Raw genomic sequence first — 18,149 nt, 5'->3', positions numbered from 1 at the left:
GAAAGACAAATCCATGAACTCGTTAACCAAAAATGAAACGTTTTTCCTCCATGCTCATAGGTTGCTATTTTTGCACATTTATTAACTGATACCATTTATAAGAGACTATTTTGCTATATATTCTGTATATACATTTTTCTGTTTTTATTGTATAAGATGAATTGTAATATTGTGTATGCTTTTATGGATTGAAATTAACTTTCCGAATAAAGCTTATTTTGACTTACAAGTAAATTAAATGTGCCAATTGGGTGTAAGCCAATGTTACCAGGTTTAAAGGAGAGAGCACAGACAATGTTTAGCAGTGGTAAAGTGCAAAGAGTCCTAAGCCCAACAAAAACAAGATCAGCAAAAATGGAGGGGCAAGGCAAAATGTTTTGGGGGAAGACAACCTTAAGGTTGACAGGTCTTACAGGAGTGAACACAAAGTTGGTCAGAGATGGCACTAATCACAATATATAATAGGGAGGATCAAGATATAAATATGCGAGAGAAAAAAGCTGGGCACTAGGCACATAAGAGTAGAAAGTAAGGAGAATGGCAGATGGCAACACAATGCATAAAATGATCGAGATTGAGAAGCAAAACAGACAGTGGTTAAGAGGGGAGCAACGCACATGACACATTGGACTGTTCCCATGGGGCACACACAGGGTCAAGTCTGATTTGCATATGGCTGGGTCCAAACTGGGGTGGCGTGGTGGGCGAAAGAACGATGGATTTAACCCAGATTTTTTGACTGGGGGAGAATGTTTGCATTGTCAGCATTGCGCCATCATTTGTTTGCTGTAACACTTTTCACCATAAGTGGGATGGGTATGCCCAGACGTGGGTCCCTTGCTCACTGTGCCACTGGATTCAAGCTAGCCTGGCTGACGAAGGGTGACATACCCTGAAACCGGTCCCAGGATGCTTGTTTCCGGTTCAGGGAGGACCTGGCCTGGCAGTTCGGTCTGGACTGTTCCCATGGGACACAGGGTCAAGACTGATTTGCATATGGCTTGGTCCAAACTGGGGTGGCGTAGTGGGCAAAAGAACGATGGATTTAACCCAGATCTTTTGACTGGGGGAGAATGTTTGCATTGTCAGCATTCCGTCCATCATTTGTTTGCTGTAACAGATTAGAAAGGGCATCAAAGCACAAGATGGATGAGTAGAAACAAGAGACTGGGAGAGCAAATAGTGTGCACATGGTGATCGCCAACATGCAGTACGCTATTCATCTCATACACACAAAAAAAACAAAAAAGTACATGGGGGAATTATGAGCCTTCGTGTGTAACTGGCATGTGTAACTGGCATATGTTTGTTTCCATCAGATACATATGGCCATCAAGATCCATGCAACTACCAGATGCACAGACGTTGCTTGTGGTAAATCCTCAGAAGTGCACTGTGATTATATCTTATGGTCATCTAAATAGTCCTGCAGTCTCATGTAAGCTGCCATCAATTTATTTTCTCATCCTTTACTGTGCCCCTAGATTCCATTGTTTTCTTGAGAGACATATTTCAAAGTCTATGCCAATATATTGCACTCAGACCTCACCTACGACACAGCTTGTGAGTCCCTAACCACAGGCAAACATGCACACGGTGTATCTGTTGTAGCATGATTCTTTAAAGCTCTTTAAGACTGCACGATGTGTTGTGGGGTGGCGCTGAAAATTCTCACGGAAGCGCAGGCAATGGAGTCTGAGCAAGAGAACGACCACACTGTGAGATGGCTTTGAAAGGGCTTGCTGAAACCGAGTTCCCAGTTTTAAAGGCTATCCAAAGCCCAAGCCTAAAATGTCCTGTGCTGCCTCATGCGAAGACCATGTTCCATCACAGAAGCCACTTTATTGTTCGGCCTAATTTCCAGGAAGGGTGCTTACCTAGGTGGGTAGTAAGAGGTTCTGGAAATGGAACAGGGCTACAGAGAGGAGAACATTTTTAACTAAGAAGAAAAATATTAATTCGTCACTGTCATACATCTGCGTTTCAATGGGTAATGGACTTTTGCTTGATATGTTTGTGTTGCCTTATTGGTCGGTTTTCCATGCTCTTTAGACATACTAATAATTTGTATTGAAATCTTGGAGGAGCTCAAACAGGGCTACTCTGCATGTTTGCAACAAATTAACAAATGGCTCCAGGAAAAACAATTAAAATCAGAGCTCCACACTGCTAGTATGATAATGTAATTATTTGACCACACATACATACTTTACATGTTCTTGTTTCTTCCCCATATGTAGAATGATGACCATCCTCATTGCATCAATAATCTTTTGCCTGACTTTCAAACAAGGTATCTCGTTCTGTGTTCCTACTGAATATACCATGTATGTGGAAAACAAAGAGTGTACCTACTGCTTGGCCGTCAACATCACAGTTTGTGCTGGATTCTGTCACACCCGGGTAATGTATTTTAACCCTTATTTTCAAGGAAAAGGTATTACATTTTGTCTCATTTGATACTCCTGGCAATTCATGTCCACAAATTATATTAGTTTTTATCTATGTTATGGGACTTTATGTGAGGAATCATCCTATGTCTTTTTTGTTCATCTTTATCTGGCCATATCTCCCTTCCCCAAGTCCAAACAGATACATCGATTTCATTTCGGCATCCTCCACTACCCAGAACGTTCTTGTCATAGAGAATTTGAGGACATAAACTCCCAGTTGACCCAAAGTAGGGAGGTGTTCAACAAAAACGTTGGTTCTAAAGTTGGAATAAGATTGCTGTAGCAGTGCTGAGCTTTTCTCCTGATGTCCTGAGAACAGAAGCCATAACGTCATACATTCCAGTTAATGCTATCCGAGCATGAGTTTTTTTCTTACCATCACATACATGCACAAATGTGGGAAACTTTGTGAGAGCAACCCAAGTAAATCATCAAGGAACCCAGCACAAATCTAGAATTACAATATGCTTTGAGGTGTGGTGCCATGGCCAGGGCGACTGACTCCAGAATCTGGGGATCACGGTTCGATCCCTGGCGCTGGCGGCAGATTAGCCCAGCACCATGTGACTCTGGGCAACAGCTTGCTTAAGCTTCCCGATGGCTTCCAGCGCCCAGAGACCCTTACGGGTGACTGTTCGCGCTTTACAAATGTGGATATTATTTCAGTAATAAAGTGGTATCTACTGTTATGGATTGGTATTATGTTGTCATACTCATCATACATGTTTTACTTCCTCTGAAAATTCTTTTCAGCAAAGTCTAATTGTTTTTGTACTGACCAATGTTTTCCAACTGTACAAAATTCACCTTGGTTATGGGATTCCTTGTTCTCATAATGGCTTACGATGAAACACCACCACTGAATGTGTGTTGTGCCCAAATCATGTTTCCTGTCTTCCCAAATGTAATTACTTGTTAAATTAAAACCAATTGTATACTTTTCTTAATGACGCTGTTACATACCATACTAACGTTCCTATATGCTCAGTTCCCTGTTTCTTAAGGACTTTCCTCATGTCATCCGATGTAAATTACACAACATTGTCGATTGTTACTCTTTTTGTATATTCTTCAAATTGCAATATTTCATGCAAGAATTGTATTACATTATGGATTCTATCACGAGAGGCCTGTAGCGCAGATACGGTAATACAATGTTTGGTTCTTCCCAGTTCTTTCCCAATATACTTTCTTTTCCTTTCTAAATCGCTTCCTTTCAATCTACATCTTCCTTTCCTTCTTTATTTTGTTTTTTATGTAACCTTTTGTTATCTATCTTATCTCCTGGCCTGTCTGGTTTACAGCACTCAGGGGCATATCATCAAGGGCAATATCGCTGCTTTAGCAGCACTTTTTGCCGCTAAAGCAGCGATATTTTTATCGCCCTATTAGCAAGCTGTCGCTAACAGCTGTTAGCGACAGTTTACTGGCAATAGCGCCCGTTTTTTTGCCCCTTTGCATGTCAGCGATATTTATCGCTAATGACATGGAAAGTAGGCGTTCCTCACTCAAAGTAGATGGAAACAGTCGTAAAGACAAGTTCTCCCTATTATCAATGCCCGCGTTGCGATAAAAAAAGTCACGCTAACCCCGATTATCGCCGTAAGCTAACGTCTGCAAAAATCCAGACTTAGCCATACATATAATGAGAGGGGGATTCTATGGCTGAATCCACATCTCCCTATCATCAAGGTTTTCCCTATCACTGCAGGAATATCGCTGGATTTTCAGCGATATTCCTGTATTTTGCCGCTATCGCTGGATTTTTTATCGCCTTGGAGATAAGCGTTGATAATACAGCTCTATCTCGGCGATGAAATCCAGCGATAGACGGCGATAAAAAAAATGCCGCTAACCTAGGTTAGCGATAATTATCGCCTCTTCTTGCTAATATGCCCCATATTCTCCTCTACCCAAGGTGCCAACAAGAAGCCTTAGCATCAGATTGAAAGCATATTTAAAACAAGGATTGGTAATGCCAATTGATCTGTTTTACAGATGAAAGTGCCTTTTGTGTCATTGGCGGGTTTAGGCAACCAATAAGTCAATATGGGCCCTGTGACATTATTTGTGGTAATTCTGACAACAACAGTAATGGCTTCAATCATAATTCCACTGTAGATTCTCCTCCTGCTGCAGACAGTACTGTGGATACTGAACCAAAGTCCAGATGGAAGATTGGGACATGGAATGTGACTGGTTTGGGCTCCAAAAGGACCAATCTGCATTGGCTAGATACTATCCTAAGTTATAATAATATTGACCTACAATAGCCATGGTCAGTTAATCCCTGCCATTTACAAGGATGTGTTTCCTATTGTACACCAGCAATCCATGGGTACTTTGATAGGGCCAAGAGTGGTCTGTTAATACTTATATCAACTGTCTTTCCAGGACGAATCACCAGAGCGGATCTGAGTTACAATAATTTTCAATTTATATGGCTGGAATATTTTTCCAAGAAGCTCCTGATTATTAATCATTACAATAATTCCATCAATTTAAATAACTGTGCAATCATTAATACCCTGAGTAGAGAGTTGGTGGGTATTTCTACAAATTCTGGGGCCTGTCTTTCCAACGTTGTAATCCAGTTAGCACTGGGCTTGTGGTTTAAGTGATATACATGACAAACCATTAATACACTTCACTCATAACCCCTACGGGGAGGTTCTTAACAAACTTGCAGTTAAATATCAATTGCACTTTACCTTTGACTCAACAGGTGAGTGTCCTGTTTTGAAGCCAACCTATACAGGAAGAGACTGCTACAGTATTATTGATTTTATGTTGTTCAGTGGTGATTTCTTAGAACTCCTTACATTGTGCGATGTTGAGGATAACGTGTTCAGTGATTATAATTTACTTCCTGCGCACCTTTTAGGCTATACATGCCCTATGAACAATCACAAGGCACCTGTCCCTCTAGCTGTTACCAAGAACAAGGGTGCTTTACAGAAATGGGGCACAACTGACATGGTTCAGCTGTTTAATAATTTTGTGAAGAATAATAGGGAAGCATTGTTCTCATGTCTTAATATTAGTGAGGCACCTTTTCACATTGCAACATGCTTTGAGTTTCTCTGCGCCTCGGTTAAGGAGATGCTTATTACTCAGGTCATGAACCCCCCACAAAAACCAGTTAGGTTGTTCGATTCTAATTGTTCTAAAGATCATACAGCCCGATTAAAGCAATAAAAACGGTTGCACAAGATGCTGATCTTGTAAGGTCGTGTATCAGGTCCTATAAGTTTGCACTAGAATCAACATAGAACGACATTAGACTAGAGGCCAATGAAACCTTGATAGCTCCTAGTAACTTGAAGGACCAGGCAATTTTGGGGAGTGATAAATAATTATTTTTAAAAGACGCCTCTGAAGTAGAGACTGCCCTGGTTGTTGGACCTAATAGCTGGGTTGAGCACTTTATTGTTTAAATCTCTTTATTGAAATTTCAAACATAGCATCATACAAAATGAAAGGAAGGGAAACAGGGAACCTTGGGTTGAGACACTATGCCATTGATATGGTTAAGTATATGTCCTGGAAGTGTCAGGTGAAATCCGCCGGCGGCTGCTTGACAGGGTAGGGAAACCTATCAAAGTTAAAAGGAAAATGATAACAATACAAAACAGAACAAACCCCCTTCAATCCATCCCACCCCCCACCCTTGTTCCCTGTCCACCATAGGAGTTATTGAGACGCAACTAGGCTCGGTCAACACTGCCCCGGTTGTGTGTCAGAAAGGCGTATTAAACAGAGGTAACTTCCCGAAACTCAGAGGCTAGTAGTGATAGAAAGGGCTGCCACAACGCACTGTATTTGGATCCCTCCCCTGCAATCGTTAATGTCAGTCTCTCCATGCCCAGCACATGCCAGAGGCAATATAACCACCCCGTGAATGTCGCAATGTGTGGAGTACGCCAATGAGTGAGCAGATTTTGTATCGCTGAGCCCAATACAATAGCTATGAGTCGGTCCCTCCGGGAGCGCAGTGGGTAAGTCAGAGGGTTCGGGAGGCCCAAGAGAACTTCTGCTGGAAAACGTGGAATTTCTGTCTCAAAGTGTTCGTCCACTTCATCTAACACTTGTTTCCAATAAGGCTGTATACGGTCACATTCCCATAATAAATGTACCAGAGTTCCCACTTGATCGCAGCCTCACCAGCACGTAGCCTCCCTAGTGTGATCCATGAAGTGAAGGCGTTCTGTGGTGTAATACCAGTAAGTCACAACTTTTGTGAGGGTTTCAGTGAGCCCCATGTGGTACGCTGAGTGGCGGGCCCTATAATAGATCCCCTCCCATTCTTTATGACTGAGCATTTGACCTAAATATTTTTCCCAACGCGCTCGCCCTGAGCTGTAGGTGTGTGTGTGTTGGGCCTGTAGCATCCGGGATAGGTCTAATATAAGCTTTTTATAAGACTTGCGGGTAATAAGCCGCCTCTCGTAAGGAAGATGTCTGTCAGCTGCGGAGCGGACTTGGTCATGGAGCGCCCAGTGGCGGACCGGCATATATCTAAGTCTCTCCACCTCAGGCAACCCGTAATCCTGCTTGAATTGGTGAAACGGAATTACTCCCTCCTCGGTGTACATTTGGTGGAGGACTCGGCACCCAGATGGGCGCCACCTAGCAAAGGCTACCCCATCCATACCCGGGGTAAAGTCGGGATTATCTATCAATGGGGTGAGCGGCGACGGGAAGGATATGAAGTCGTGTTTAATATTTGTTTGGTCCCATATCTCCAGGGGTACCCGCATTATGTAGGACGCGTATAAATTAGGGGGTCTGTGGCACTTGCGGTGGAAGGGTATTTCCTGCAGTGGTCTGGCAACTACCGCCTGGTCCTGGAACAACCAGTTTTTCTCAGACTCCCAGCGGCTCCATTCAACCAGATAGCGCAGCTGGGCCGCCTGGAAGTAGAGCTGCAGATCAGGGAGCCCGAGCCCGCCACTCTCCGGAGGGAGCGTCGTCAACCTATGCGCCATTCATGGCTTTCGACCGTTCCAGATAAATTGAGCAAGATCTGATTGCATCTGTCTTATCCAACCCGGAGGCGGTCGTAGGGGGATGGTGCGAAATAAATAGAGAATTTGGGGGAGAATGGTCATTTTGACCGCCGCTATTTTACCTAGCCACGTTAAGGTATAGTGCTTCCAACATCCCAACTCCCGTCGAATTTTCTGTTGCAAACGTGAATAATTAATGGCAACTGTTCCCGAAAGGGAGGCGGCCAGCTGAATTCCCACGTACGGGACCGAGTCTATCGCCCATTGAAGTGGACACAGCTCTTGTAGGTAGGCACACGTAGATCGAGACAGGGAGAGGTCCAAAGCGATCGATTTCTCCATATTCACCTTGAACCCTGCAACCCGTGTAAATAGGTCCAAATCGTGGTCATCATCAGCGAGTAACTGTAGGTCGAAGGGAGGCACCACCAGCCCAGCAGTCATGGTTGTGGACATGCGCAGTGGATGGAGGATTCTGCTGAGGTTGGCTTTTCTCGGAGAGGCCAAGGTCAAGCAGGTGGGGCAGGAGAGGCCCACAGTGCCACTTGAAGGAGGGTACTGGCTTTCGGGAACAGAGCTGTCAACAGCATGGGTCCTTGGTCTGAGAGGATTGCTCTAGGCTGTGGAGGCCTTCCAGGTGGAGTGCTTTCTTCTGGCAGGGCAGAGTCAGGTCGACACAAGTGTCTGTCCTCTACCGCTTTGGTCTTGAGGTTCTTTTTGTAGTAGTGAGTCATGTCAACAGAAGTGTCGGTCCTAAATTTACTGGGGTTCTTGTACCGGCGGACGCTGGGGACTAGATCATCTAGCCCAAAGGGAAGTTCTTGGAGATTGGGTGAAGGCTGGAAGGTCTCCAGGGTTTCTTAGAGGCCTGGCAGGGTTTTTGGAAGGACAGCAGGTTCATTTTCAAACCTGTTACAGGGCGGGCATTTTACTGCGTTCTGTCTGCAGCTGTTCAGTTCCTGGTCCAGCAGCGGTCTTCTTCTCTCTTCTTATTTGGTCAGTTGAATCTGAGAACAACGCTCAGGGGAGCCCTTAAATACTAAATTTAAGGGTGTTACTGACGTTGGGGGGGGGCAGTATCCAATGGCTACTGTCCCCAGGGGCGACTACACCCCTTGGGCGCCCCCTACCCCTTGTAGAGGGGCACATCTCTTTCCCTATTGGGCCTAATTCTCCAATTCAAGTTTGAGAATTTGTAAGAGAGCGGTTCACCTCAGCTCCTGGCAACCCTAGAGGTGTGCCAGGCAAAGGAGGACACTCCTACTCTTCTTACTAATTTTCCCACCTGTTCTGCTGCCAAAAGTGGGGCCTGGATGGGGGGAGGCTGAAATCTTCACTAGTTGGAGCTTCCAAAATTAACACATCACAAGGTGAGAACCTTTGAGGCTCACTGCCAAGTGTTGCTGTTCCTGCCAGGGGGAGGTGAGAGCTTTAGTCTGACCTCCAAGGGCACAAAGGCTCTCACCCAATGAGGTCAGAAACCTATCTGCGAATGGCTAGCTGGCGGGGACCAGTCAACCAATACACTAGAAGTTGGTCGTTTTTAACAGGGCATCTCTAAGATGCCCTCTGAGCGCAATTTTATAATAAATCCAACACAGGAATCAGTGTGAGTTTATTATGCTCCCAGTTTTCAGAAAAGCCATCATAGGGCTCTGGAGTTTGTAATGACAAACTCCCAGCCCATATACTTACTATGTCTTCACTCCACTTACAATGTCTGTGAATGTCACAGACACTGTAGGGGCATATTGCTTTTGCAGCTATGCCCTCACCTGTGGGATGGTGCACCCTGCCTTAGGGCTGTGAGGCCTGCTAAAGGGAGACTTACCCATGTCATAGGCAGTGTTGAGGGGCATGGTACACAGTGATGTGTGCCATGTCAACTCTTCAGTTTGATTTGCCCCAAAACACACAGCCTGCAGTGGCATTTTTGGGGGGTGAAGGTGAGAGGTCTCTGAGGAGGGCATAATACATGCTACAGCCTCAGAGGCCATTTGTGGTCACAGGGCCCACGGTACCATGGCTAAACTTTCACAAGGGACTTAAATGTGACTCAGAGGTGTGCCAGTTGTGGAAACAATGGTACAGTTTAGTGAAAGGACACAGGTGCTGGGGTCTGGTTGGCTGGCTCTCAGCATGCACTCAATCAAAGTGCATGAGAAATCTGGCAAAAAGTGGGGTCTTACTGCAACAGAAAGCCACTTTCCTACAAGGTTGGCCCACTGAAATCCTGGTCTCACTCGGTTATAGTGCCAATATTTTAAAAAGAGCATAGAGGTAGCCCAAAGTGCTACCAGCCCATCTCCTTGATTGATTATGCACAGAGTCATTTGGATCAGTTAGAGGCCTGGGCTCAGGATAATAAAATAGTGTTTGATTTACAATATGGTTTTAGGGCAGGACTAGGTACTGTAGAACAAGGCCTAAACCCACAGCTAATTATCAACAAATATTCTTTGACTAAGTCAGGGTCTCTACCTTGCCTTTATGGACTTTAAGTCCACCTTAGACCATGTAAACTATAACTTACAGTTCCAGGGTTGGGCGCATAACAGATTTTAAGGCCATCAGAGAGCCTGAAAAGGTTGCTGGGGGTTCCACATGACACAGCTACTTCACTAAGCCATGCAGAGCTTGTCCTTGAGTATGTCATTTATCTTATTAGAATTCAGCCACTTCTATTGTGGCTAGCAATCTGGACAAAGCCTGTGACCAACTTCAGCCAGAATGTGATTAGGGACTGCATGAAATTAGATAATGCCACTAGCATCCCTTTGTTAATGTATATTAAGAACATGAGCAACACTCTGGGTTCCTCTGATTTTATAACAGCCCTATGGCATTTTCTTTTGCCCGTTAGAGAGATTTTCAAAGACCATTTTTGGAGCTGGACTGGGAACAACAGAGTTTGCACTGAGATGGTCAAAAGTTCAGTGTGCCAGTATAGCCCCTTAATTTCTGGACTTGTTCTGGACCCATGTGTTATATGGATATGTAATAACTAGTAACAGGGCCTGCTAGCCAAGCTAATATTAAGTACTTTGCATTTTATGGTGGCCATCCCTGAACCTGTTAGGAACCCAATGACCCAATAACTTGTGCCTATGTGATAATTTTTCTACACAGTCCACTCTGCACCTAATGCTAATCTGTAAATGTTACTGCAGTTTCAGGGACACTATTTTATTTTCACTTTTGAAGGATATTAATATTATACACCATAAAACAGCTATGTATTACGTACATTCCTTTCCATCTTTGAGTGTTTATTTGACTTTAGTGAGCTACATACAGCATGTAATTAGGAAATTTAGTCTGCAAATTAATGAACACGTTTTACAGTGATATTAAGTATCATTTTTATACCTTTTCATGTTTTAAATTTGTTCTTACCGTGAGTTCTTTTAAATAAAAACATATTTATTGTGTAATTGGGATTTCAATCCGACTACTACTGAATATAACTTGTTGACAACCTTTTCTCCACTATGCACTTGTCACTTTATGATACCTCTTATAGTTGGTGCCACTCTGGAATATTGTTTTTTCCTATTTGTATTGATTAATGGTTCTATTGTATTACACATTATGGATTTGTATTTCTTTGATGTGATTCACAATTGTTTTAATTTCTGTTTGTGTATTATTTTTCTTTTATGGCCTTTGGCCAATTAAAGTTTTCCGATGAAATAAAGTCATCATACATGCACTCTGTCAGCCATCTTTGCACTGATGCATCCATTCACCAATCCACTGACTCATTCTTGCATTCACCTTCTGATACAACAAAAATTAAAACACACATACATTCAGCAAAAAATGTAAGACAAATTAAAAGAATACAAGTAGAAAAAATGAATGCATGCTTCCATCTAAACATGGAGGGTAAATGCTTGCAATACAAAAGTAAAAAGAGCAGCAGGTGTCCGTCTTGCAAAGGTATTCTAAATAGTCTATCATTGTTTTAAAGTACAAGCGTTGCTGCCATATTTAGAAACAAAAATGTGGCCATCTTGGATCGGGAAAAAAATGATAGACTACGGAAAATATCTTTCCATAATGGCCTCCTTGTTTAGAAGAATTGACCATGTGGGATGCAATGCACTGCAGATTAAATGAACGGCAAGCTATTGACCCATTCGTTTTATAGTGGGTAGCAGTTATCATTAATTTGCTGTACTTCCAAAATCTGTAGTGCTGGGTTTACTATGTAGGGTAGTGCTACCACAATAGCCAAACCTCTGCTACCTAGGGGTCCCTTTAGAGTCAAATAGCCTTGGCTCTTCACAAATGAAAAATTATGCATCAGCGCACTCAATAACAGTTTGTTGCTAAAGTACACACGCGTTAGTCTGTCAAACATTTAATTGTGGTCAATGTATTCCCTAATGATTAGTTGCAAAGACCGTACATCACTAAGACCATACATCACTACAGCCCACATGTGTTTCATCCCGATCCAGCTGACTTTCTCAAGGCCTCAATTAAATGTAAAAAAATGTTATTACTTAAAGATATGTTGATTTGCTAAGCAATACTTCAATTGCTAATTGATTACAATCACTCTGGCCACAATAAATCTAGAAAGGTGAATCAAATCTGAAAAGCTCCCAAATAGATAACTCAAAGTATAGAAAGAGTTACAAGTGTGAAGTAGACATCTAGTAATATTATGTGAGGTGAATACTTACTTTAAATGGCTGAAGACCATACCACGACCCCAGGGCGTGGTATGGTATCTAAAAGAATATTATCGTCGTGGACAAAGTAGGTCCTTGTTCAGTCTTGAAAATCTCGGCGTAATGCCTGCTGTTCAGAAGAATTTGGAGAAGCCCTGATGAAGCCCTAGGCCGGCTGGCCATGTAATGGGGCGAAACACATGTTAGCTGTCTGTTACTTTCTTGCACACCCACTCAGTTTTCCTTTAATGAGTGACAACACCTATAAAAACCATTTTCAAAATGAATCCAGCTTATTGGAATTATTCCTGAAATACTACGATTACCTTTACTTGACCTGACAACCACCTTGGAACTCTCTAAAGTTTAGGGGGTTAGGGGTATCCCCCTGTCCAGGACAAGTAACACAACAATAAATATTTGCTCAATATTCAACGGATGGTAAGGGATCGGGACCCATCACCCCTTTACTTACAGAACTATACCTCATATAGGTAATTTTTGAAGAATGTAGAGTGAAGTTGTAGTGGCTGCAAAGAAAAATATTTTAGAAAATGTACTTAAAATGCTGGTAAGTTGCTCAAATGAAAACGAAATGTGTGAATTGGAGCATGTTCAGTGGTGGTGTCAAGATTACCTACTTACACGCTAGGGGCCTGATTCACAAATGGCCTCTGCACTCGTGGCGGAGGCCCTGCCGTCATGGGGGAGTCTCCACACCCATGGCAGAATCTCTGCAATAAAAAGTCTCCTTGTAGAGATTTCGCCTCAAGTGCGGAGACTCCCCATGACTGCGGGGCACCAGTTTAGTGACATATACGACATAAATAAGTATTTGTCATATAAATATTGTATAACTGAATGTTCAATTCTGGGAAAGGTCAACCCCAGAAAGACACAGGGCCATAAGCATGAACACATTTTCCCATAGACACAGAATGGGCAAAACCCTTTGATGCATCTGGCCCACAATGCATAATCACAATTTTCTGGGGTCTGGCCTCTGAACTGGCAGTAGATTGGGAACAATGATAAGGGGCCAAATACTACTACAGAAAAGGCAGCTACAAAACATTAGTAGTCTAAAGGCACACAAAATGAGTCTTCATTTGTGCATGGCATATGCTCATTGAGCTGAAGTTGACCAGAATCTCTTTTCCCACTCGTATGTGTGCTGTAAAGTGCAGCACACTTGCAAAGTAGGAAAAGTAGGAAATATTAGAGACTAGTAAAACATGTTCCACTAATCTACCTGCTTTGAGAAGGCATATTTGTGGGTGCAAATCCCTGTGTACTAATGTTAGTAGATAGGGTTTGTTTCATGAAATGTCCATGTACCACCTATGATACGCCCTCTTGTTGCAAAGTAGTGTAAAGTAGCGTATGGTACTACTTTGCATTACTTTAGGCAACTTTCCAAAATTTGCTTTGAAAAGTAAATCCCACCACAACATTTTGTGCTGGGTTTTCATCACTTTTATGATTCAAATCCAGCACATAGTATTGGTACATGAAAATTCACAGGCAGTGCAGAAGTTAAGCCTCGAAAAGTACTTTAACAACAAGAAAGTAAGTGATGGTTAAGAACGATAAATAATTTGAAAAATTCCTACATCACCAGTGCCAAACACCAACACAAACCACAGTCTCCAGCACACAGAAGCTCCAAAAATGTTTCTTGAGAAGTGCCACAGCACATTGAGGAGGAGAATAATCAACACACTACCATATTTGCATTGTTCTGCATGCAATGTAAAACCAATGTATGGCATGGCAAACAATGCCTAAGAATCAGAAAAAAGATGCTGTTAAGTGAGACAAATTAAAGGTTGCCTGGGTGGAAGTGGTTTGAGCAGATTTGAGGTAAGACTGTAGTTAGTGTGGTTTCACTGATTGGTGATTTTGTTCAGCTTCTTGGTGAAGAACCGATTGATGGCGTTGCTCATTTCCAATGTTTGCATGAGTGGCTCATCTGGCATGAGAATGACAGGGTATTTGATTGACCTCAAGAGTGCTTAGTTTTCTAAGAGGCTTCGTTGGTTGTGTTACTAATGAAAGTGTCTTTGGCGTTGATGATGAGGATTTTACCTGCAGAGTGGAATGTTTTGAGCTGGGTGATATTGTCTGGGATTTTGTCTGCCTTCATTTAATTTCTGAGCTACAGATGAAGTGCTTTTTCTTGGCGACCTATGCAGACTATGTGGGGTTGCAAAATCGCGTTTTCTGTGGTGCATGTTTTTTGCAGTGCAGGTTAAATGCATTGAGGCAAATGCTGACGTCACTTGTTGTATGGTAGTGGTGAACTAAATGAGGTTTTCTTAGAGAGAATCCATGTGGAAGTCTTTGAAGGACTGGTGGCTGCATTTTTCTCAATAGGCTTCCCTTCGCACAGCCTAAGCAATTTCAATGACTTGAACCACAAAACAATACACGAAAATACAGACACAGTCATTCATGAATAAATATTTTGCTTACTTCAAAAAACAAAAAGTTAAAAAAATAATCATTTAATTTTAATGTGAAGTTTGGAGATTCTCTAAATTCAGTTGAGGACACCCATTGTCCATATTATATTCAATTTGATGCACTTGCAATGATCCCATGAATTACTCTAAGGATACTAACTCAAGTTTTTTAGGCTCCAATTTCAAATTCCTTCACATTTTAAAATGTTAAGTTTTCCATCTTGCTTTTTTATCTATATAGACTTTATCCAGTAATATTATTTAGGGGCCGATTCCGATGGCCGGTCGGACAGCTGTCCGTAGCCTTACCCTGCGACCAACACGTGCCCGGAGCCGGTCCGTCCTGTATAGGAAGTACGATGCGCATAACTGTCAAAAACATGACCGACACGCAGGCTGTGAATCAAGACCCATTCTCCGTGCGAGCCGTAACTCCCAAAGAGGAGCCCGGAAGCAGTATCCATAGCAGTTTCCGGCATGACAAGTACGATGCGTACTTCCTACGCGCCGGATTGGTCATCACGTACGGCACATCACAGCATCCAGAAAACAAGCTTATCAGCTACGATTCGCACCACAAATCAATACACGGCTACGAGACGGAACAGCTTGCAGTGGGTACGAGACGGAGCAACAAGCAGCGTGTACGACACGAACACATCATGAATTCCATTGCGCAGGTCATACCAGTACTCTACATTTATGACCGGATCAGGGACCGACGCCGCAGACGGTAAGTCAGACACCTACCACATACACAAACGACACGTACACGCAAAATGGCACACACACACAGGGGATACATATCCTGGCCACTAATAACATCCCACCATTAGGGTTGCATGGCCAGCACCACTAACACACCCACCCATAGGGGGCCTGTTGCCCATCACCCCTGCCACCCCCACTCACAGGGGACCTGTTGCCCATCACCCCTGCCACCCCCACTCACAGGGCTTATGTTGCCCATCGCCCCTGCCACCCTCACTCACAGGGCTTATGATGCCCATCACCCTTGCCACCCCCACTCATAGGTGACCTGTTGCCCATCACCCCTGCCAACCCCAGCCATAGGGGACCTGTTGCCCATCACCCCTGCCACCCCCACTCACAGAGCTTATGTTGCCCATCACCCCTGCCACCCCCACTCACAGGGGACCTGTTGCCCATCACCCCTGCCACCCCCACTCACAGGGCTTATGTTGGCCATCACCCCTGCCACCCCCACTCACAGGGGACCTGTTGCCCATCACCCCTGCCAACCCCACTCACAGAGCTTATGTTTCCCATCACCCCTGCCACCCCCACTCACAGGGGACCTGTTTCCCATCACCCCTGCCACCCCCACTCACAGGGCTTATGTTGCCCATTACCCCTGCCACCCCCACTCACAGGGCTTATGTTCCCCATCACCCCTGCCACCCCCACTCATAGGGGACCTGTTGCCCATCACCCCTGCCACCCCCAGCCATAGGGGACCTGTTGCCCATCACCCCTGCCACCCCCACTCACAGGGCTTATGTTGCCCATCACCCCTGCCACCCACCACTCACAGGGCTTATGTTACCCATCACCCCTGCCACCCCCTCTCAAAGGGCTTATGTTGCCCATCACCCCTGCCACCCACACCCATAGGGGACCTATTGCCCATCACCCCTGCCACCCCCACTCACAGGGGACCTGTTGGCCATTACCCCTGCCACCCCCAGCCATAGGATCGGTGATGCGCAACACATCCAGCATACGCAAACATCAGGTATGTCCGCAAAATACATCCCCCACGACATCATGACAACAGTGTGTAGTCTGTGACAAATGCCCACAACAGTGAATATGGCTACGAGCATACAATGTAAGTAACAGCACATGTGTGACCAACACATGAGTGTGACATACACAAGGCAAGCATCACCATAGCACTGTGGCAATGTAAAAAGAACACCCCCTCACTGTGTAGAACAGGAGTCAAGTGGGGGCTCACAAAATGCAGCAGATGTGGAGCATTGTGGTGATGGGGACCAAACCCCCCTCAACACAGTGACCAAAAGGTAAGTGTCATCATGGTCAAAGCTGCAAATAACAAAGAGCATGTATGATCCCTGCTCCCAACACATCAAACACTTCTGGGGGAAAATAGTGGTTGTGTCCCATACACACAGAGATGTGTTGAGGCAAACAGTGCTGTGAAAACATAACACTCTCGGCTATGTGCAGAGAAGCACCACACATGGGGGCTGACAATGCACACAGCGTACAATGACACAACAGCAGAAGTGACCATCACCAAGCATGCACACATCTCGAAAATAGACACACCAACCAAAACAACATGTGTAGACTGTAGGTGTCAGCTCACTAACTAACATTCCATGCCAGCAATGGGACCCAACAACCAGGATGAATGTGCACAATGATGTGAAATGACTCACAGGGACAGCATGCAAAATCACCGAAACAGCATCCAGACAAAGGCCCACAACAGCAATACCAATGCACTGGTGCAGATGCACAAACACAAACAGGCAAACTCACACTGCACATCGGACACAACACGTGTGTGTGTGTGTCACAGTATCCACAGGCAACTACACAACACATGAGAGGGGCTGAACCACAGTGACACAGATGTGGACACAGTGCCATACAAAAGTAAACCATCATTGGGACACCCTCAGTGGGCAATCAGGCGTTGGGAGATGAGAGGGAGCACAGCAGACACATGTGACACTAGCTGGAATGAACACCAACTAACACAGCAAGAGACTGACACACAACAGCGCAATCCCCAGGGACAAGACATTGGTGTGACACAAGCATGCATGACACCTCCACTGTGATGACAAAGGCAGATGTCGTACAAACTGGGAAACCCAGACATGTGTCCTGTGCCACAAACGTACATCACACATAGACACACACAAATCACTCAGCATGGCCCCTCATCCATGGACAAACGGGAGCTAAGGGACCATCCATGCAAACATTCACATCAGTCCACCATCAACACCACACACCTGAACTGCAACAATGTGTATCTGTGAAGCCCACATGGACAGGTGACATTGCACAGGCTCACATGACAAACACAGGAATGTTGGCAGGAACTAAGGTGCACACACATCACACAAGGACTGTTTACAACCCTTGGGAATGACAGACACACTGTACAGTATGCGGTACGTGGCCATGACCTCAAAGCTCATGTGACCTTCACAATCCCTGCCACTGTCCCGGGACTATGCAGATGCCAAGGAGGAACACAAGGCACCCATGCTGACACCTGCCAGCATCGCTGCCGTGAACCCGACAAGTGGGAGCAGTCACACACACATACAAATGTCTCAATCACTGAAAACTACCACCTAGGGACAACTACATGATATTGCGAACAAACAAGTGCCTTGAGGAACCCTCACTGTGTCCCATCTGTGTCTGAAAACATCATCAACACTCAGAACTGACAAATCACAATGATGATACACCAATTAACAGGAGTGAGTCATGCACCCACACATCTGGTAGCCCATTGGAAAAGTAGTG

General features: G+C 44.4%; 1 protein-coding gene across 1 annotated transcript in view; it reads left to right on the top strand.

Annotated features, from left to right (window-relative positions):
• The window catches only part of TSHB (thyroid stimulating hormone subunit beta), a 95,929-nt gene that overhangs the window by 19,447 nt on the left and 58,333 nt on the right, over positions 1-18,149 (top strand). The window contains exon 2 of the mRNA XM_085649653.1: positions 2,241-2,403. Within this exon, the coding sequence (XP_085505779.1) occupies positions 2,242-2,403 (162 nt within the window). The 5' untranslated portion in view covers position 2,241. The remainder of the gene's footprint in view (positions 1-2,240; positions 2,404-18,149) is intronic.

Source organism: Triturus cristatus, chromosome 1_1 (assembly GCF_964204655.1).
Source record: "Triturus cristatus chromosome 1_1, aTriCri1.1, whole genome shotgun sequence".
NCBI classification, from domain to species: domain Eukaryota; kingdom Metazoa; phylum Chordata; class Amphibia; order Caudata; family Salamandridae; genus Triturus; species Triturus cristatus.
This window is presented reverse-complemented; position numbering and strand designations above follow the sequence as displayed.